General features: G+C 37.5%; 1 protein-coding gene across 3 annotated transcripts in view; it reads left to right on the top strand.

Annotated features, from left to right (window-relative positions):
• The window catches only part of TRHDE (thyrotropin releasing hormone degrading enzyme), a 351,632-nt gene that overhangs the window by 307,675 nt on the left and 20,606 nt on the right, over positions 1–23,351 (top strand). For all 3 annotated transcript variants that reach the window (XM_070507330.1, XM_070507329.1, XM_014827110.3), the window contains 3 exons: positions 7,934–8,081; positions 9,934–10,031; positions 10,492–10,599. In XM_070507330.1, the coding sequence (XP_070363431.1) occupies positions 7,934–8,081; positions 9,934–10,031; positions 10,492–10,599 (354 nt within the window). The remainder of the gene's footprint in view (positions 1–7,933; positions 8,082–9,933; positions 10,032–10,491; positions 10,600–23,351) is intronic.

Below are 23,351 nucleotides of genomic sequence, written 5' to 3'. Positions count from 1 at the left end.
ATTCCTCTCCTCAGTGTTTTCTTTTCCTAGAAGATGAGAGAGGAAGTACAAAATTACTTGCCAGGCTCTTTTGGAATAGTGGTGAGAATGTCACAGGCTTGGTGCAGGAAGACTGGGCTCAAATACCAGTGCCACCTGTATTTTCAGTATGACCCTGGAGAGGTTAGGTGAGTTTTTGAGCCTCAGTTTTGATCTGTAAAATGGGGATAGAAATTGCTCACCTCACAAGACTGTTGCAAGGATCTAACGATGTGATGTATGTCCGTCCGGTGCTGGCACCCAGGGAGCGCTGAGTCAGCATCTGGCCGCCACAGTGAGTGTTTGCCTCTTTCCTTGGTCTGAGATCAGTCGTTCACTGACAAAGCCTGAAAATATGAACTCAGATTTGCCAAGAGCAAAATGTGTTATAACTTTTAGCATGATAATTCTAATCTTGTTATTCTATCCAAGGAAAATCATTCAGAACACATAAAAGCCTTGTACACAAAGATATTCATAGCTCTGTTACTTGTGATGTGAAAAATGTATGTACCCAAAATAGCGACAGTAAACTCCACTTATCTTCCCAAGAGAATATTGCTAGAACTAATGCAAAGATATTTATGAGGAATTCCTAATTCTGTAACATGGAAAATTATCTAATAAGTTAAACATACAAACTTTTATGTACAGTATAATAAAATCTATATAAAAAGCAAAACTTCTGACATAAATATTAAAGAGGAGATATACTCAGTTATTTGTAAGTGGTTTGGTTTGAGTGATGTTTTTATCTTTTCTAGTTTCCTATTATTCACACATTTCTCTAAAAAGCAGCCAAATAGGAAGTTAAAAGCTTCACAGATTTATGGACTTCTAGGCTAATGATTTGATATCCTGATGTCAGTAAACTCAAACTCTGCAAAATCCTGCTGGAATGTTTTTATTCTTTTTACTCTTACGTGCTCTGGAGAGCACAGGAAGATTTCACTGCCCGGTAAGCAGAACCCCGTATCAAATTTCAGCATTGCATTTTCCGTGGAAATCATAAGCTATGTGGATAATTTTCCTGGTGGTCTCTCAGGCTATTTTGTGTATTTAAATTCTGGAATAACTCTGCTAAATAACCCAAAGTGGAATATACTGCTTCTTGTATATAAAGTATATATTCTTTTAAAGTGTTTTCATTGCTTAAATGATTTCTCAGTGACCTTCCCCAGATCATCTGATGCTGTTTTTCAGCAATTGATCAACAATAAATAATGCATAGATAAGCTTTTGGAATTATTTTTTTTTAAGATTGGCACCTGAGCTAACAACTGTTGCCAATCTTACTTTTTTTTATTTCTGCATTATCTCCCCAAATCCCCCCAGTATATAGTTGTGTGTTCTAGTTGTGGGTCCTTCTAGTTGTAGTACGTGGGACGCCGCCTCAACGTGGCCTGATGAGTGGTGCCATGTCCATGCCCAGGATCCGAACCGGCGAAACCCTGGGCCACTGTAGCAGAGCACGGGAACTTAACCACTCGGCCACGGGGCCAGCCCTGGAATATTTTTTTTCTGGTGCCTGTATGAAAAACTGTTTCTAAAACAGATCTAATGCATAGCCTATCTCAAACATTATGCTGTCTGCTTTCCTGCCATCAGCTTCTCTCACCAGGGATGCATTTTTCTCATAAGCGTGGTCCACATAGTGAGAGAGAGGGCCAACTAGGAAGGCATGTTGCACTCCATGCTTGTCTTGGAAGACCACGCGCACATTTGAGTTTGCTCTCCACAGCAGGCAGAGCCAACCTAGTAGAGGATTATTCACCTCAAGCCCAGCTCAGAAACTTGCAGTGGCTTCATCACCATAGAAAACACTCTCAGCGCTTATTATTTAAGGTCCTTCATGATCTAGCGCCAGAAACCCCTGCAACTTCATACCCTGCTCTTCATCCCCAGCTTACTCCACTCCAGCCACGAAGGGCTTTTGTTATTCTTCCAACATCCTACATTTGTTCCTGCCTCAGGACCTTTGAACTCGCTATTTCCTCAGTCAGTCAGAATTCCCCTCCCCGCAGATTTACTCAGCCTGTTCTCCCACTTCCTGCAGGTATCATCAGAGAGTCCTTCTCTGAGGACCCTCACTAAACTGCCCCCCTAATTCTCCTGTCCCTGACATTGCTTCTTTTGCCTTCATAGCATCTGGGGTTACATTATGTATTCATTTGTGTTTTAGGTTTAGTGTGAGGAGTGCTATGATAATGACCTGTAGACAGACATTAAAGGGAGGGAGAAAGAAAGCATTTAACCTTAATTCAAAGTGGTGTTTTGGGAGGCAGCCTCATGTGGTGGAACCAGTGGGAGCTTTCTTGTCAGTCCTGGCTTTGACCTCCAGCTCTGTCAGTTAGTAACTGAGTGAGCTGGGCAAGGTGCTGATTTACTGTAAACTTTAGCTTCTTTATCTAAACAAATGGGCATAATAGTACTGATCTTGCAGTTTTTAAGGATAGCAACTGAAACAAACTTGGACCATCCTTCCGTAACACCATAGCTGGTATACAGTAAATTTCTCAATCTACGATAGCTTAATTTAATTAAGTTGGTAGTTTTTAAAAAGAAAAAAATTAACTTTGGCCATACAGCTAAGGACTTTTTCCTTTTTTGGGCAAATGGCTAATATCTATTAACTCTTCCAATTAATGGCCAAACATTGACTCTGCTTCTTAACATCACTGAGTGCCCAGAGGACCCTCTTTGTTAAGATGATGGCTGATTTCTTGGGAGATTATGTTTGGAAATAAAGAAATGAGTGGGTGTGGAGAGGAAAGGCTGGTTGTGTTGGTGGTAGTGGGACTTATATGAGTTGCAAAAAATCATTTCTAGTTGTTTTATTTTTAATTATCAGGTGTTTACTGGAGAAGGGCCTTCAGAGGTCGTGTCGTTCACCTGGTCAATTTACTGACTAGGAGAAAGAGCTTTCCAACCCCTCCATCGATTTATTGAATTGCATGGTATAAAATAACACTATTGCTTCTAGGAGAGTAGGCAAGTGATTTGCTAACCACAGAAAACAGAACAGAGATGTTTATATAATGCCTCTGCTTTCTCACTGGCTACAGAGCTATTTTATTTTGGTATAGACTAGCCTATTCAAAGCTATTGGCTAGATAGCAATGATCCTCTTATCATTTTTCATGTGTCCCATTAAGGAGCAAGATGAGCAAAAACACTATAAATATCATCCTAATAGAATTTTTCCATCCTGCTGGATCTTTTAACTTTAAAAATGCGTTATTTAAAATATTATGGTTTTAAGTTTTAATATACTTGTGAAGTGCTCCTATTTTTAAGAACTATGACATTATTGCTGTAATTTAATTTAGTTTAAGGAATATTTATTGAGTACCTATTTTGTACTAGATTCCGCATTAGGCCATGGGGATAAAAAGATGGATAAAGCCTCCTTCAGTTCCTTGAAGATCTAAGTCCACTGAGTGGAAAAGATAATATGATACATTTATGATTAATAGCATGATAACTATTGTGAATAGAGGTGTTGTCTAGGTGTTATGTGAGCCCAGAAAAGAGGTGCCTAAGTCAGTTTTGGGAGAAGGCTTCCTGGAAGAGAAGGAGCAGGAGGAGGAGGGGCTGGCACTCCTCATTGTGAGACTTTTCACCCTCCTCCTTGTGTGGAGCTACAAATAAGTAACTCGCGGTGCACTTCTGCAGACAGCCACTCGCCAGTGCCTGAGTCATAGCTTCACTTTCTCTGGGAACTGTCCAAATGGACCATTGGTGGACAGAGACGCCTCCCCCATGGATTCCCTTTTTATTCTGCTTCAAGGAGTAGTGGAGTTTCCAGTTTCTGTCATAAGATCTTCCCTCAAAGAGCACCTGAGGTCTTTTGATAAGGGATAACAAAGAATAATAGATACAATAGTAAACTTTTTAATTAAGCATTTCAGCAATTGCTTTAAAAGTCTGTGCGCTCAAGGACGGGGTTGCGCCTTCTGCATCTATTGTGAATACGTAGTAGGCTATTTATTATTTTAAGTGAATATTTAATTAATGAAAATCGTAGTATGATGCTCTGAAGAGTCTGAGGATTGTGCTTTTTATTTTTTCCTAAGTTTCAAGCACTCAGAAACCATTACTTTTAAAGAAAACTCACAGTAAAATAGGTTATTTGTGTACAAGCTATCCATCTTAGTAGATTCAAGAGTTAACCTTCACAGGGATTCAGAACAGGTTTTCAAAAGTGGTTTTGGATCTTAGGTGAAAACAGAGCCAGCTAAGATCAGCACATTTCAACATCAGCTAATATAGTCTTGTTTTAATGTTCTTCTTATTAAAAAAATTCTCTTGTATGCCTAAAGACGTATTTTACTGCAAACTCCAGTAAATTGGAGGAGGAGGAGGGCAGGGTATGTGTGTGTTTGGGGGGAGGTGGGAGGAACTGTATAGCTGCATACGGGCAATCTTTATCTATTTCTTTAACTTTCCTCATTTGTCCCTCTTCCTCATTGTCTTTTCTTTGATTCCAAAATCATTTTTTATGCCAACCCCCACCTCAATAGTAGAGAAGATATCATCTATAACTTCTTCCTAAAATATTAATAAAAGACTTAGTTATACATGAAATATTCTTTAAATTTGTTAGTTTCCCTCCCATTTTGTTAGCAACATTTCCCTGTGATGATACAAATTTAGGGAAACTATTTCTGCATCAGGACCGTAAGTGTGCTCCCTACTGGGCTGATGACTCTGAGCTAATGTTGTGTTCCCTTCACTGGATTCCACATACTTGCCCTGTATTGATTGCGTTATCAGTGGTAGTAATCACAGATATCGTTACCCGCCAGTTACACAAACACGTGTCTAAACTAGGTAATTATTCACCAACATTATCTCTTATAACTCTTAATTTTGTAAAGAAGCTGATCATCCTCTTGTCCAATTGAGAATAGCTACATATTTTGATCTAGTAGACTAAATGCAAGAATATTGAATTATGTAGTACATGATTACCTATGTTTGTAACAATGCAAAATGAGGGCAATTTGAGTGCAATCTGTCTCTTATTCTTTTTGAGAACTGCATCAGAGAAGGTTAACTGCTTTAGAAAATAGACCCAAACATGTCTGTGGATTAAACACAGTAGAAGTGTGTTTACTGCTCACATGCTGGAACTGGGTGTGAGAACTGGTACTTGGGCATGCAGTTATCTGGAAACCCGGGTGGGTTTCTGACGTATTCAATATAAGAGTTCCAGTGTCACCCTGAAAGATTCAATTCAGGGAAAAAGAGCGTGGCGGAGCACATGGGAGATGTCTGTGGGCTAACTCTGGTAGTGAGGACATTCATATCCTATTGGCTAGATCTTAGTCACATGACCACACCTAACAACCAAGGAAGTGGGAATTCCAGTGTATCCTAGGAATTAGAGAAGAGCATGAATTTTGGTGAGCAGTTAGCAAATTTTGCCATATGGACTCAAAACAGAACTTGCTGCATTTCTCTAATGAATTCTTTATTTGCCTTGTCATTATTTGGAACTTCTCTCAGGCTTGCTGTGCTTTTATTTTCTTTGCAGTCTGTCAAATGTCTTATAGAGCCTAGATCCAAGCCTTGCCTTTTAGACTTGGACATGTTAAAACAATGGAGAACGGGGACTATAAAATTACAAAGTATTTTTCCAAAATTTTAAATAAATAAATTATGCCCATATTATTGTAATAATTTTTCACTAGGTTAAAATGTGGATACATAGTTTAGAATAAAAAGTTTTGGGAGCTAAAAAGCTATCTCCCAGTTCAACCCTCTAATCCCACAGCTAAAGAACATGAGGCTTAGGAAGATGAAGTTGTCTAACTGTCCAGCGTGTTAGTGGTTCCAGGCCCGTTCTCGTTTCCGACTCTATCTCAAGTCCTAGTCTTTTTTCATAAGATCGTTTGTCATTTTCTTTATCTGTGGTCACATCGGCACAAAGCATAAGCCATTGAGTAGTGTACACCCATTTGTAGAAGACGAAGTAAAACACAATAAATTGTAGCTGACATAAGGCTAGTATGTTTAAATCTGTGAGAAAATAGACCCAAACACCTTTCCAGGTTTTCCAAAATTAGCTACTTACTAAAGGTTTTTTATTTAATGCATTATTTTTATTATTTATTCAACAAAAGAATAATGGTTTCTAGATAAATTTTCTTCACTTCTAAAACTCTAAAATGGCATGTGCATTATGCAATTGTAGAAGAGGCAAATTTTTGATCCCCATGCTAATTAATATTTAAAATTAAATTTCAGGGGAAAAAATTATAAAATCTGAAATATTGGAAGTTATGTCTATTTTAAGGAAAAAAAGCAAATCATCCTTTTTATAAAAAAATATTGCTTTTTCAGTAGATAACAAACCCTTAAAAACACAATTTAACACTATTATTGAGATGCTACACTAGCACAAAAGATACAGCTTCTTATTGAATTGTTATTGTGATCGCCTGAATTCACGCCAGTTCTGCAAGGATGTATGAGTGGAAACTGTACAAGAAAAGTGGCAGAAATGTGGATGTAGTCTAAATCATACAAACTTTAAGAAACTTTGAAATTATGGGGAAATGTGGGGTTATTTGCACCATTCTCATTTATGTCAGACGTTAGCTGTGGTTGATCTTATGCCATGAGAGAAGCAAATTCATTAGAGTGACACACATTCTTTTTTTAATTCAAAGAAACCTGAAGCACAATCTTCAGAATTGGTTTTTATTATGAATATTATAAACACAGCTCCAAATTAATATTCATCTGTGGAGTAATTTTTGCTTATCGCACTGAGTAAGGACTGAATAATCTGGCAAACGTATTTTAAGTGAAGATGAGAAAAGGCTTTGCTCCCTCCTGCCTGCTTTCCAAGAAGCACAAACAGGAAGTCCACCTGGCTTCGTGAGGGTACAAAGGAGCGGTGGTGTGAGGTGTAGACAAAGGAGATGACCAGGCTTCCATTGCTTTCATATTTACATGTTCCCTGTGTTAAAAGCCTGAATTCAGTTGACCACTATGTAAAAAAAATCCAGCAAAATACATAGTGGCGTTGTGTCTTTGCATCAGGAATATCAGGCTAAGACTGTCTTTTAAGCACTGTGGATTGTCATCTATATTGCTTTGATTTGCAAGGATTTTGTGTGCAATCTACCAGAGAGTAGAGCTACACACTTCTTTTGGCTCCTTTTTTGGCTATACCCTCTTTTAAATATTGGCAAAATGTATTCAGATAATTTTAAAAAACTGCAGTTTCATATTTTCCAAAGAATCTGACACTGATCACCAAGGTGACATGGCATGTATTTTGAAGGGAAAATAAATGGGAAGAGTCTATTCTAAAATTTTTGTAATTTGGACTGTATTAAATTTAACTTTGACTTTCATAAGTCTTATGGAAAGCAATTTTTTTCTTAAAACAAGCAGGTTTGAAAAATGCTTATATTATAATGTAACATAGATACAGTCAAAATTGTAAGTTGCCACATTCATCCTTTTGAAAACAATTTGTGTTAAATATCATTACACAGAGCTACATGAAAAGGAAAGAGAATGCATTGAGAAACCGAAATTTGATTTCAGTAATGAATTATTTTCACTTATTTGTGACCTCTGAGGAGTTTCTGTGAAGGAAAATACCTAGTGTTGATTTTATTCAAATTCCACAATTCTTTCCTTTTTAAAAATACATATGCTGATATTTTTGTGCTCAAGTAAATTTTAACTCTCCAGCTCTGTATATATTAGGGGCATTGGCATCCTAAGTAGGACTATATTTAAAAAGTGAGTAATTGTATTGTAAACAGTGAGTATGGCTTCTTTATATGTGATGACCTTTCTGCCTTTTTATTTGCATAAGTAAGATGTGCATTTTTGCGTCATCATGTATCTTTTCTGCATGTAATTAACATTAACTTTTCTGACTGTGCAGAGCTGGTTATTTGCCTCAGAATATTCCCCTGGAGGTTATCAGATACCTGTCTGAAGAGAAGGATTTTCTTCCTTGGCATGCTGCCAGCCGAGCTCTTTATCCTCTAGACAAATTGCTGGACCGCATGGAGAAATACAATGTCTTCAACGTAAAAAGATATATTTTCTTCTTTCTTATTTTCAGAAGATAAACTATTTTCTCATTATCTGCTGTGTTCGACTGATCCTGAGTTATTTTAGTTCCTTCTAATTTGTGTTATCATTTTTGTCCTGATTTTCTGTGCAACACTGATGACAATTACTTGAAGAAGAAATTTAATACAAGCCAGTTTTTGTTGTGGCCTAAAAGTGTCAACTGAGCTTAAATGTCTCAGAATTTAAGAACAAATATACACAGCAAATCCTTAAAGTTCAAACTTACTTTCCAAGAGTTAAAGAGCTCTGTGTTCACAAAGGACTTAACCTGGGTAGAGTGATCCAGAGATCTTAACAAAATGTAGACAGTTTCAGTAAAGATTCTTGGTCATTATTTTTATACAAAAGAGCATAATGAATTCAATTCACTTCTTTAATTAACAAGGATAAGATCAACATTGAGAAAAAAGCTCTTTCATAATTGGGTCCAAGGGGATACAGGAGAGCAGACAACAGATAATCCAAGTAGATGTGAAGACATGACAGACATTCCAGAATGGTGCCTGATCAGGTTTCCTGCGTATGAAGCCTGCAAACCCGAACTGCGCTGCTGACATGACCTAATCTCAAGTAACGATCCTTTTGAAGATGATCAGGATTAGTCCTGCTAATGAGCTTTTGATTGCGAAATTTCCTATCACTGGTGAGGTTTTGCATATGAGAACCTGTCTCTGTGCCTTCCATCACCTTTGAGCACTACTTATTTTTCTTTAGTTGTTTTAAGTTATTTCAGTTGCCCTCTTTCTTATAAAATCGTTCTATTTCTTGTGACATCCTGGCCCTGCTAACTAATCTACATGTTTGGAATAGCTTGAGGTTAGATTGCCATGGCTGGAAACCTTTTTATGAGAGCCATCAGCATTGCCTGCCGGCCATCAGAGTTGCTTCTTTTCGTCTAAACCAATGTGAAGGCACCTCTGTTTTTGAAAATGAGAATAATCCTGGCTTGGCAGTTCATGTTAGTTTTGTCTAAGCCTTACAACAGACATGCAGAGAAATGTGTTGTCACAGTTAGGGTATAGTTTTTGTCTGCTCGGGGAAGACTTATCACACTTCTCTTTTCTCCTTAACACAGAGACACATGATATTAAACTTCTGTAAAAGTAACATACGTTTTTGTATATATTTGTACCGTAGAAGAGTGTAGCATATCAGACACCTCAATTTTAGTGAAAGTTAAGTGCTTTTACTGTAATTTCCATGCTTTCATTCTTTTGACAAAATTTGAGGACCACATTAAAGTGAGGAGCGCGTATCTTACGTTGCTACTGATATTCAAGTATGTTGTCATCTGAATGCTTGTTGACTCTGGAATACCATTCTACTGAACAGTGTTCTGTGTATGTCAGGTTCAACAATGCTGGGCTACTGCCTGGGCCTATATAACACTTTCGCATTAAATATGCTCTGTGAACATAAACCGCACGAATATTAGGTGCTCAATTTCATAAACTATATCTACACATTTGTATATATGTATGTAGGCTGTCTATCAATATTCCTCAGTTTTCTTGTTTTGCTACAAAAGTTTTCATCTGAAATATTTAATAGTTAGCAAATTACTTAATTGTTCAACAGGAAGTAAGGAGTAGACTTCCATCATTGCAATTGTATTTTATCCTTACTTTCTATATTTGAAATACTAAGTTGAATAAAATTATAATAGAGTATTACCATGCCCACAATTTTACTGATGTTTTAAAGATGTGCATTTAGAATATATTTTAATTTTACTATGTAATTTTAAGTGTCAACATGGTAAGGTTGAAAACTGACGTTATCTTTATTTCCCCTACCTCCCTTTAGGAATACATTTTAAAGCAAGTTGCAACAACGTACATCAAGCTTGGATGGCCAAAAAATAATTTTAATGGATCTCTTGTTCAAGCATCCTACCAACATGAGTACTGTTCTATTTCCTTACTGGCTTTTTCCCTCAGAGCTGTACACTGACTGACCATCAGCACCATTGTGATATTAGCTGCATGAGATGGGCTGTCTGTCGCTCTGCATCTTTCATTTCCCTCCCTTGGGAAGACTGCTGCTGGGTGGCACCATTCCCACCCCCTGGTACTGGGAGCAAACACATTTCATGGCCATGTTTTAATTTAAGATCTGCCTTTGTTGGTAATGTTGAGCTCTGAAGCCACGCCCCTCATGTAGTACTGTTTCCAGAGAAGACATTTAGTATGCTTAACTTTTCTCTGCCTAATTGTCTCTTACTCAGCAATGTAGAATTTCTGTATCTGAAAACTATTTTGTGCTAATTGTTTACTTGTCTACTGTAGTGTAATATAATGAGTTACCCTTTCTCCCCAGACAGTAACAGGGCTTTTTAATCTTTTTCCTTGCGGTGGTCTCTAGAGAACTACGCAGAGAAGTTATAATGCTGGCATGCAGTTTTGGCAACAAGCACTGCCACCAGCAGGCATCAACACTTATTTCGGACTGGATTTCCAGCAACAGGAACAGGTAAGCTGAACCAAATCCTGTATTTCTGATATGATTTAATGCTTTCAGGTTCTCAGTGGATGCATTCCATTTATCAACTGAAGAAAAATAAGACAGGAAAAAACACCGAAAACTTTGTTTCTGGTTCACAGCTTAAAAGGCAACACTGTGAAAGCCACAATACACTGATCTTTGTAGGGTTTTATTAAGTGTTAGACTAACTTTCTTCATCTAGGCCCTTATTCTTTATACATAAGGTGCCAACTTATTTTGAATTCTGATGGCTTTGCTATCCCATGAGAACAAAATAATTAATTTAGGCCAGACTCTAAGGTTCTTTACAAAAGGTTGTGGTATTTATTCATAAAACAACTATGAGCATATGATATAAATAAATAGGTGTAACAAATGTTAATATTAAAAACTGAAAACAAGAAGGTTATGAAAAAGGTCTTTACTCTTTTGGTGACCCTTGACAGAGACAGTAAACTTGTCTTATCTTGGAATTTCACACTGCAGTATTTTAATACATAATGTGAGGTTAAATTATTTAATAGAATTCATTTTGATAAAAATATTATACTAAATGTCACTTGTTAATGTTAATGTTCATGAAAAGAATATTAAACATAAAAAATTCAAAGATCAGTCATCTTCTTACTACAGTTTTTTAACCTTCCTGGGCGTCTTCATTTTCCAGGGGCCTTTATGATCCGTTTCTTTTTGCACTCTGGGCAGTCGACGGTCGCTCCTGCAGGCTCTGGCGCTGTGCTGAGGGCCCAGCACGAGTGTGAGGAGCTGGGCGGTTCGTTCCGATGGTTTACTTCACATGCACAGGGGGCTGGTCCCTTTCACTACACGACTTAGTAATTTGTCATATCTCAACTTCTCTAGCATTTTCCTGTTTGGTCTTATACATAGCTAAGAAGGAAAATATTTTATCACTATCATCCCTCAATTGATCCATCATATACTTGAAGACAGTGAGTAGATGTGTCATCAGTCTTCTCTAGAACTAAAGCATCCTCATTATTTAAACTTTTACTAATAATTATACTTTCAGCTAAGCTGTCTGAAAACTATTATATTAAACTTAAAAATTTTATAAATTTTTTTCCTATTTTTCACACCTCTTTCAATTCTACCACATATAATTAGGCTATGAAAACATAAACATTTTCCAAAATCAGTACTTTCAAATTTTATTGAGATGTAATCATATGAACATATGACAAAAAAAGTGAAATGTATTATTTAAAGACTGTGGTCTCTACTTCCCTCCCTTTTGTTTTTTGATTATTTGTTTGTTTGATTTTGCTACAGACACATGCCTTTTCTCAGAGTTGGTTGTTGCTTTTAAACCCTTTAATGAATTTTCCCATCTAGCATATATTCTTATCATTTTGTTAAAATTGGACTCACACCATTGCATTGCCGTAATTTCTCCAGTGAGTATTCAACCCAAATATCACTTCCTGCATTTAAAAACATAGCTACTGAGGGGCTTCCCAGTGGTGTAGTGGTTGAATTCGCTCACTCCAGTCTTTGCGTGTTTGGATCCTGGGTGCAGACCTACATTGCTCATCAGCCATGCTGTGGCAGCATCCCACATACAAAATCGAGGAAGATTGGCACAGATGCTAGCTCAGGGATGATTTTCCTCAAGCAAAAAGAGGAAGATTGGAAAAAGATGTTAGCTGAGAGCCAATCTTCCTCACCAAAAAAATTATATATATATAGCTATGGGGAAAATGCTATTTTTGAAATAATTCATTTATTTAACAAAATTTTATTGAGCAATTCTCAATACCAGTTGGTAGCCAGAAAGCAAAGAGAAGAGAAGGAGCTCAAAATTCATAGAAGATACAGCTCTGTAAATAGTTGTGCTTTGAAGCAAGAACTGAACACGAGACAAGACGTGAACCCAAGGAAGGAGGGATTCCTGCCTTGGAGGATGAACAGGACTCTGTTGGGTGGGCAAGGCTGACTGGAGACAGGCGTAGGTGTGAGTGAGTATGGAAGGTGGGGAGATGGTGGTTCTAGGCAGAAGGAGGACACATGATTTGATGTTTAGTTTACTGCATGTAGTAATTTTTGACTTGTGAATTTGAACAATCCATCACTTCCATAATTCCCTTAAAATGAAAGTTCACATATAGTGTTAGCTCATTTCAGTGTTGATAACTCCACCATTTTTTCGTGGTAAAATAATTAAATTTGGGCCTAATACTTTAAGGTGCTTTTGTTATTTCCTTCAGCTTTTTTTATACTCTCCTGCTTTGCTTTCTTTTGTAACTGGACGAGTCAACATGCTAAGTGAAACTAATTCTGTGTGTACTAATATTTGCTCAGCCAACCGTTTGACATGGCCAGCATTCACAGTGACCTCCTGCAGGCAGGGTACATGGTACCTGCTGAGCTCTCCATGTGTAGACATCAGGGGTTTAATCTCTACTCTTTGGATGACAGCTTAATAATAAAACAATAAGGCAATCCTGTAGTTGGTGCTCAGTTTAACTTTCTCAAGTTAAGTCAATGAAGGGGAAAGCCAGGTTTCTTTTTAAATTACCTTGAAGCAACAGACCAGTCTGCTTTGTTTGCTTATTTTGTTTAACTGTAACCTTAAAAATCATCTAAAAAAAACCCTCCAAAGGCAATGCAGTCGTATACTTATGAAATATTCTGGGCGATGCTGTATATTTGCACTAATGAGCCTAGTAGACAATGAGTCATAGAAGAAGTGGGATTGCAGATCTTTGAGATGCTGTGTACCAGACAGCCGAATCTTGATGTGCTGGGGAGATAGGTGGAATCGCTGATGTTGAATTCAGTAAGTGGAATGGATGCGAAAGTTGGTGCAGGGCAGGGTAATGGAACCAAAAAGTGCAATGAAAAGCTAGATATGGAAGTGGCAGGGAGAAAAATTCAAGAATTACAGTGGATGATAAGTTGAATGAGGGGACATTCTGATCCCTGTTAAAATATTCCTATGCTGCTGTGTGTTGAATTGTAATCGTGATATCAGGCATGAAAACGGGTAGAGCTACTCAGGTGTTGTTAGGCTGTGATTTGCGGACTAAGTTCAGCAGAACACTGCATGGCAGAAAAGAGACAAATTGCTAGGCATTTGGTAGAAAACAGTACAAATGATAAAAAGATCTTGAGAACATGAGCTGTGAGACGAAGTTGTAGGACCTGAAAATTTCACTCTAAAAAGAAAAGATGTAGAAAAGATGATAGCCTTCCTGTATGTATAAAAGGTATAATAAAAGGGACAGAAACTGGTTTCTTTCACAGGCTGGTTCAAATAAACAAGAAATAATTGGCCTAAGCTTTACTGAGTAAAATATAGGGATTATATTATTACTGCAGGTGAATTATTATTTACAGATCTCTGGAATAGAACACTCGAGATTATAGAGTTAACTACACAGAGATCACAAGATAGCAATATGGGATTTTCTCTGAATAAAAAATTTAACCTGAAATTAAATGTGTACACAATAACGCAGCCTCTTAATTTTGTGATAATGTATTGCTTTCTGAATAATGTTCAAATGTACAATTTAAATCTTTAAGCCAATACAGAATAAAGATTTTAAGTATTTAATTAAAAAAAATTATTCAATAGATAGTGGTATCCATTGCCCACATATAAATTGATAAGTTGTATCGTCACTCTACTTATAAAATATCCTGAAACAACAGAGTACCTTGCACATTGCAGGAAAGCAAAAATGTGTATTGAATTGAGATGAATTGGAAATTCATTTTGAAATTGGAAAAATTAAGGCCATTCCACAATAAAATTACAAGCAGAGGAGCATCTCTGGAGCTCGCAGCATACGTAATAGACAGGCTTCATGACTGATGCAATTAATTAAATTGTTACTAATATCATTGTCTTTAATGAGGATAATCTTAATGAAAACAATATTTACTTTATTGAGTGCTTATTGCATTTCAGGCATTGGGCTAAGTGCTTTTGGTGCATGATCTCACGGTTTTTATTTTCATTTTTATAGAAGATCAATCCAAAACTCATGAAGGTTTAGTAACTTGCCAAGATTCTGTAACAGTAGCTGGTGGTTCTGGGCTTCCACCCCCAGCCTGCCTGCCTTTTAACCCTACTGCGTCTGAGTCGGTGGTGGTTATCAAATTATCGTGTATCAGTAATATATGTTTGTTCAAAAGGATTAAAAAACCAAACAAATGGACAAAAAAGATACCCAACAGAACTCAAGTACTCTCTGCAGTGAGTATAAGCAATAGTTGTATGCAGGTTGTGGCACACAGCGTAAGCCTGTGGCCCTCGAATCTGTTCATGCATAAGAATCATTGGGGGGACGTGTGAAGCAGTCCACTGGGGCCCACCCCTAGAGTTCTGATTCTACAGGTGGAATGGGCCCAGGAATTTGTATTTATGACAAGCTCCCAGGTGCTGCTGATGCTGTTGCTGTTGGTCTGGGGACTACTCATGTAGGGAAAGTGTATTGTCTTCAGAGTCAGAGACACCTCTGACCAGATTGCTGCCGTCCCACTAAATGACCTTGCGAAAGTCACGGGGTTTCATCATCTAAAAAATGGCTATAGTATTACCAGCCAAACAAGTCGTGAGAGTTATCTAAGAGAATGCCTGTATAATCTCTAACCCAAATAGGAAATCATAAAATATTAATCATTTTTGGAGTTGCCCTCTGCTTCTTTTGACTACCCTTGTTTAGTGGATGGTGTGAATTTTAAGCGGAGAAAGTGGGAACACTAACATTTATGGAATGCCTTCTACATTAGACCTACCCTCTATGAGTTTTGAGGATATAAAGGTGTGACCTGTAGCATGAGATATAAAACAAACTATCACCACAGAAATTCTCAGTGAGGAGCAGGGGCCACTTGCCCTTTCCCCTGCTTTGGAAGCACTGCCTGTCTTAGCCTGCAGGCAATATTGCTCTTTCCTCCCTGCTCCCCTCACTCAGCTGCCTTGTGGCACGCTGCTCTCCATCAGCCGCAGCTCATTTTCTCTCAGTGAAAAGAGCTCAGTTAAGCTCTCTTCCTTTGTGTCTGCTCCCTGTGTGTCCCAGTTTGCCTTTCTTACATGAGAACATAAATGTGGAGGGACAGAGGGCTCTTTCCATTGTGGTCCACATATGTCTGGTCCTGGAACCGCCTGTTTTCTTCCCTTAGAAGCTGGAGCCTAACTTATTGTCCATTTCTAAGTTATTGTGGGGCTGTTCCCTGCATTCTTCACACTGCTTTGTAAATTCCTCTTACTGTAAATTGGCTCCCGTAAATTCTCATAGGCTAAAGTTGCACCAGCCAGACCTTTCGCTTTACTGCTGAGTTCCCAGCATGGGCACCGTACAGACAAGTGGAAGCAGCAGGGAGTCTGTGTGGATAAAGGAAAGGACAGGGCTGCCCAAGCCTCCAGGGAGCAGGGGTGAGGAACTGCTCCTAGCTGGTCCTTAGACAGCTGTGGATTTGAACAAGTCAGCACCTTCTCCAAAGCTCAAGCTTGTTTGTAAATGAGGGTGTTGCCCCTATGTCTCCAGGGTGTACATCAGGTCTAATAGTCCAGAATTTCACTCTCACTGTGCAGGAACAGACATCATACAGTTTCCTCACAATCTGCCCACTTTGGGTTCTCTTTTGGTTATAGAAAATTTATATATATATTTTTATGTATAAAAATTTAATTAATTTTTAATACAAGGGTTTATATTCATTTATCCACATCTTGAATAAGTATATATCGAGCAGCTATGTGTCAGCCGCTGTGCTAGACACTTAGAAGGAAACATTCCTTCATTCAACTAATGCCAGCCCCCATTACTTTTCTGGCACTGAGAATACCTGGTTTGTGCCTTTATACACCCTGAAGACTAATAGGGGGGAGAGTGTAGGAGGGCGACAGAAGTTGTTCAAAATAATCACACAAAACTAAAAACAAAACTCAGATAAGGACAACCTAGGAGAGACGTGTGGTGTTCCGAGAGACTGCCGTATGGGAATTTGACCAGATCAGGGAAACTTCCAGCCCTGAGAGCTGGTGAAGGGAATGAAGAGAATGGGCATCTCTGAGCATGGTTGAGGAAAGAGGAGCGACAGGAGTTAACAACCATGTGAGTATGAAGCGTGAGGAAAACGAAGCCTTTAATGACAGCTCACTGGAATGATCCCGTTGGGCTCAGACTTTCATGCATAGGAATTGCTTAAAAGAACATTTCTAAGTCTATATCTAAAATTCTCCATCATACTTTGAAATAATTGCAAGGCTTTAACTTCCAGCATATTGTAAATAGACAGTCTTTCAATAAAATTCTTACAAGACCTCTAAATGTATCCAGTAGAATTGAAACACCATAGCTATTTTATACCTACCATTAGACATTTAAAAGTCTGATTAAGTTCTTATTTAATAGTCACAAGTTTTATATTATTCTTTTCTCTTCCCTCAAAGTGTTTTCTAATATCAAATATTTTTGCAAGAAAAATCTTTTTTGGATCAGTCTATCATACTTGTCTGCAGTAAAAAATACGTACATACATCTCATGCGGACACATACATAATGTTTTTATGTCATCATAAAACTTGTTATTTTTTTTCCTAAATTGAGTTTTCATTTCAATGTTTACTTGTACATAATTGATCAACATAAATACATTGCAAATTTTGATAAATAATTTCCAAACATAAAAATTTTTAAATATAAAGGTAAAAAGTGAGATTGACTTTTTTCCAATTAGTTTTTTATTACTATTGTAAATATTACTCATCACTTGAATGAGAAAAATTTCACCATCAATTCTATTCACATTTTGATGTTATAGTGCTGAGAAATCTTATACATAAAATTAAATAGTTGGTCATGGAAGGTGTTTTGTTATAACAATGTGACACAATTTTTCAAAATCTTTCCAAGTTTCCTGCCAAAAATCACATAGTAATTTATCTCCAACATTTTTAAGTTATCACCTGACAACTTGATTAGGTCTTTTTTCAAATTTTATGGAGGCAAAGAATTTAAAAAGTTGAAAACTCATTCTCTAGATAGCAACACCAATATTTAAAATTTTCTCTTTATTTGGTATAACAGTACAATGCACCCTTGGAAGATGCAAGATAAGTGAATGAGAAATATGCCTTTCCCCTGGAAAGTGAGAGAAAGTGGGAGAAGGGCTTCTATGAAGAGAGAAGCGTCCCTGTGAGAGTTTAGCATGTGGGAGCTGATGGCTGTAACACTGCTGTATCCTTGGGTAGTCCTTGAATGGTCCTCCCTTAGGTCCAGATACCAACAGCTCATTTTGAAGACAGCTGCCCCAGGATGTGAGCAGAAATGGAAAGAATGAGAGGTGGATGAGATTGTTCACGGAGAGAATATAACATAAAGAGAGGGTTCAAGGCGAGAATTGAGAAATCACAACGTTGAATGGCTGAGTATAAGTTGGACATGAATTGTGGCCCTTGGAACTTAAAATTTACAGTGCATTCTAAAAACTGTTTTATTTCCTCTACTAGTTTTCATATATTTTGTCATTTATTATTAATACTTTCCACTATAAGTCCAAAAATTTTATCTGTATATTTACAGATCTAGATATATCCATAGATACAGATATGTAAAAATGATATAAGAGTTTGTCTGGAATTTGTTCTTTTTTTTGAAGCTTGGCCTTGAGCTAACGTCTGTTGCCAATCTTCTTTATTTTTTTTCCCTTCTTCTCCCCAAAGTCCTCCACACATCGTTATATATTCTAGTTGTAGGTCCTAGTTCTGCTGTGTGGGACACCTTGTCAGCGTGGTTTAATGAGCGGTGCTAGGGCCACACCCCGGATCCGAATCAGTGAAACCCTGGGCCACCGAAGCAAAGCGTGCAAACTTAATCACTCGGCCCGGGGACCCCTGGAATTTATTCTTATATGTAGATGTCCCCAGGAACCTTACCCAATTCTTTATTTTACCTCAACTCATATCTCATTAAAAATACAACTAGTTGCATTTTACTTTGCATTATAAAATAGGTAGTTTATATCTCAGCTTCAAAATAGTTTTTATAATTTTCTCATGTGTTTAAATATTTTACTCAAAGCATTATTTTACTACATTAGCCAACACTGCCTTTACAAGTCATGTATCTCTCTACCTCCAACCCACAGCTGGCATAGAAACTGCAGTTTTTCTTCAGAATATCAGAAATTATTTAATTTTTAATTTCTGAGAGTTTAGGAAGGATACTGTAAAAGGTTGTTATATTCTCAGTGAATCAGCTGAAGTAGCTCCGCGCTGACTGACCTGCATTTTTACGGGCACGTGAGGCAGCATCCTGCACTGTGGTTTGTTGGGCTAGTTCCTTACTTCACACTGTGTGCAGTCAGGATACTATTGACAGAGAAAACAGAGAACTTCGTGCACCCTTGTGTGCATTCTGCCCTCAGTGTCCTTCATAACAGACCCACCGAGGGCACGGGAACTGAGAGAGTGAATTATCCACTTGAACGATTGTAATACGGATTTAGCTAGTTTCCCCCACTGCAAAACGTGAGGGGAGATATTTTTGTTTACTTTTATCATATGCTTGGGAAAAAACCCTAAGGGTTTTCACCTTCCATACATCACTTTTCTACCCCAGGAATTTTATATTTCAGTAGTTATGGCCATCGCTTTGTCATGAATTGCTGTCTGCATGACTCCAGCCTAGAGACTAGAAATTGCTCATGGGAATCTTTAAAACAGAAAGCGGTATGGGAATCTCTGGAATAATTCACAATTACCATCAAAATCATCATCATCACTGACATCCTATCAATTTATCCCTCTGTAGTTCTTTAAAGCTAAAAAATAAAATCTTTAACATGTTGCGTCTCTTATTGTGACAGCTGCAGTGTTGTAGGCCAGGTTCACCAGTCCACATTTGAGCGATGGGGTATCTGGTTAATAGTCAACTTGGTTTTGAACTTTCGGCTATATTTCTAAAATAAAGTATTATTGCACATTTCTTCCATAGTAATGTCTTCTTAATTTAATTAATCAGTATTAATTCAGACTCTTACAGTACTGGATTCAGGTACCACTTATACCTTGAATCTCTGACGTCATGCTCAAAAGCACTGGGTGGGGATCCGATGATGAGCATAGGACATAGTTTCTGTCTTCCTGAAGCTTCCAGTCCAGTGGGGTAGACTGAGACTAATCAGACGTCATACAAATACTGTAAGATTTTAACTGTATTGAGAACCTAGAGGGTAGAGTTACAAGAAGAGGACAGTTGGACCTGTCAGTGAGGTTGACCTTCCTGCAGAGTGACAGCTGACCTCGAGGAAAGAAACTGGTTCGCTCGGCAGATGTTAAGCGGCGGGAACAGTGTGTAAGAATGGCCTTCCTCCTGAAGTCTTTTCTCAAGGTTAAAGTCTTGGTACTTTAAAAAAGTTTAGCTGATTGGGTAGAATCTGTATTGACCCAAGAACATCCTCTGGAAGTTTTGTAAATTTTTTTTTCAGTTAATCAGTTTGTTTTGTTTTTATTTGCTGAGAAGAGCAAAAATCCCCGTTAATTGATTATGCTGCTTCATCAAAGCTTTAGGGGATTTCTCTTCTAAGATTAGAGTATGTTACAAAACAGAAGTGTTTTGGAAAAATGATGTAGACAAAAAATAATATATGAACTGTGGTAAGTGTGCTTGCTGTCTGAATTAATGCAATTGTGAATTCCTTTGTAAAGTGGAAATCCTTTTCATAATCAGCAATCACTACCTAACTGACTATTTGGATAAGCAGGGGTCATATCTTAGGATTGCTGTAGTGGCTACACCTGAATATAGAAGAGGCCTTTACTATCTCTCTTATCCCTAAGCTCCCCTGGAATCACACTGAAAGTACTGCTTTTCCTCACCATTTGGAGAACTCAATACACGCTAGCTCAGTTCAGTCCATTGTGGGATTAATATTTGACTGAATGACCTACTTGAGGGACTAACTAATCTGGATGTATTTTTAATTTACTTTTTGGTGAAGCAGGAACTTTAATTGCCTCTAGAGCTAATATAATTTCAGTAAGTGCGTATTTCTATTCATTTTCTTCTAGTCATATTTAGTTTGTAATCTAAATGCATTAATGACTTTATATTCTAATTTAAAATGCAGAAATAATCATACACTTACTTTCCTTTTTCCAACACTTTTGGCTTTGCCTGACATTTTGCTTTTTTAAAAAATTGTATTACTAGCCATGCATAGAGGCAAATAGTCATAGTGTTTTTACAGGGTATTTTAATTTTTACAGAAGTATGCTTTTGAAGGTGACTTGATTTAATTTACCTTTTTTCTTTTCAGTATAGTTGGTTTTCCCCTCATTTCTGCCAATAGTAATTCTCCTATCATGCTGGTATTGTTTGTCTAATATTATACCAATTTCAGGCATAACACTATTGAACTTCTGTGTCATCTGTCAAAAGATATGCCTATTGATTAGTTATAGAATAGTTCTATTTAAACTGCCTGGCTGTTTATCACAGAACAAGTGCTAAGTGAATATAGATTTGCATGGGCAACACAGGGAACAATGCTAATTAAACTTACAGCAGTGATCGTTATTATTTACTAAGCCAGAGCTGAGGCACCAACAAAAATATTTGCAGCTTACAAAACACTTTTACTTGCAGAGAGTAGATTATACTAATGGATTCAGATTCATTGAGTATAAGGTTTATTGCAACTACTACTCACCACTATAAGAAGAAATTTCCTCCACATTTTCCCAAAATAGTATAAGCATTGCTATTAGCACTGAGAAAATTTCTTCAGCAACATCAACATTTCCTTTTTGTATATTTTCCCCTTGTAATTAAGACTTAGAACTGATTCCATCCATAGAATTCACATTATCTCAAAACAGAAATGAAAATAATTCATGTTAGTCTTCTTTCTGATGATCATAACATTTACTTGACATTGTGATAATGTTGATGAAAAATGTCCCGGAAGCATCAAATATTGTTTTGTGATACATATATCTTAAAATATCTGAAAATGGGAAAGAACTATGATGACTTGTAATTTCTTGACAATAACAGGAAACATAAAAGCCCATGCACACACTGTTTTGGGTTGGATAGTAGCCTCCAAAACGTATATTCAAATCCTAAACCCTATGTGTGATTGTGACCTCATCCGGAAATAGAGTCTTTGCAGATGCAATTAAATTAAGGATTTCGAGATGAGATTGCATGGATTTAGGGTGAGCAGTAAATTCAAGAAGTGTCCTACGGAAAGAAGACAAGGAGACGCAGAGAGAAATTCATGTGAAGCCAGAAGTAGAGATTGAAGCAATGGATTTACAGGCCAAGGACACCACAGGTTGCCAGAGCTACCAGCAGCCGGGAGAGAGGCCTGGAACAGATTCTTCCAAGGCTCCAGAAGACGGCAGCCCTGCGGACACCTCAATGTGGGCTTCTGGCCATGAGAACTGTGAGAGAGTCACTCCCTGTCGTTGTAAGTCACTGAGTCTGTGGAAATGTATTATGGTAGCCCTAGGAAACTAAGACACGCCGTTAGCCTCCACTTTATCTGCAAAACCTGCTTTATAGTCGGGCTGGCCCCGTGGCCGAGTGGTTAAGTTCGCGCGCTCCGCTGCAGGCGGCCAAGTGTTTCGTCGGTTAGAATCCTGGTCGTGGACATGGCACTGCTCGTCAGACCACGCTGAGGCAGTGTCCCACATGCCACAACTATAGGAACCCACAACGAAGAATACACAACTATGTACCGGGGGGCTTTGGGGAGAAAAAGGAAAAAATAAAATCTTTAAGGAAAAAAAAAAACCTGCTTTATAGTCAACACCTTGCATTGTTTTTCTTTGACGGAATATCAAGGAGTGCTACAGATAGCAAGTTAAACTTTTAAACTTTCGCTGACTTCATCCTAAGCTTACCTAAGATTTAAGATTTTCATCAAGAAATGGAGGAATAAAAGAAGATACTGAGAAGGCAGTTTCTTGTTTCTCGCAAAATTCAGACAAAATTAATATCATCAGTCCTTATAATATTATGTTTTAATTGTGTAGGAAAATGAAATTCAGAGTGGTCTATGGCATGAAGACAGAATAATAGACAGAGGTGTCCCCAATATCCACAGCAAAGTCCCCAGCCCCATTTTTCAGAATCCTTTCACTTCTAAATATTCTGAAAGTGCTTTTTTCTTTCTAATGACTCGAGATTCTTTTATAGTCAAAAAATCAAATAGAAATAATTGAAGTGACTTTTATTTTATTTTCCCACCTGAATAGACTTTGCGGGTTCTATCCTGGATATTCAGAATATTTGTCTTGATTCTGTTAAAGTATGCGTTTTTCTCAGTTATATCATCTCTCAATGCAAAATATGCCTTTTAGCTTATTTTGTAACGTTTTCATCTACTCTTGCCATTCCTCTTTTCTCCACAGCCCAGATGGTTTTGATTTTTTTTCAATAGTTTTCTGTTACCTTATACAACAGGACTAGATTCTCCATAACTATTTTTAATTATCAAGCTTAATTATATCTATTCTTACTCCTTTAAATGCACACATATATATGAAGTTTATCATAGATTTCACTACTTTTTCATAGAAGGTCAAAGTATATTTCATGAAGCCATAGAACATCTAGGATTTGATGTGAATAAGAATATCTCTCTATTTTTAAAAAGTATAGCATTTTCTTGTGTAGTGAATTTGTCAATTAAAACTATGAAAATCTTCAGAATTACATGTTGCTTAATGCACATGCGTGCACACACACACATAA

This window comes from Equus asinus, chromosome 4, assembly GCF_041296235.1.
Source record: "Equus asinus isolate D_3611 breed Donkey chromosome 4, EquAss-T2T_v2, whole genome shotgun sequence".
Taxonomy (NCBI): Eukaryota; Metazoa; Chordata; class Mammalia; order Perissodactyla; family Equidae; genus Equus; species Equus asinus.
Note: the sequence above shows the minus strand (reverse complement) of the source record. Positions and strands in the feature narration are given on the sequence as shown.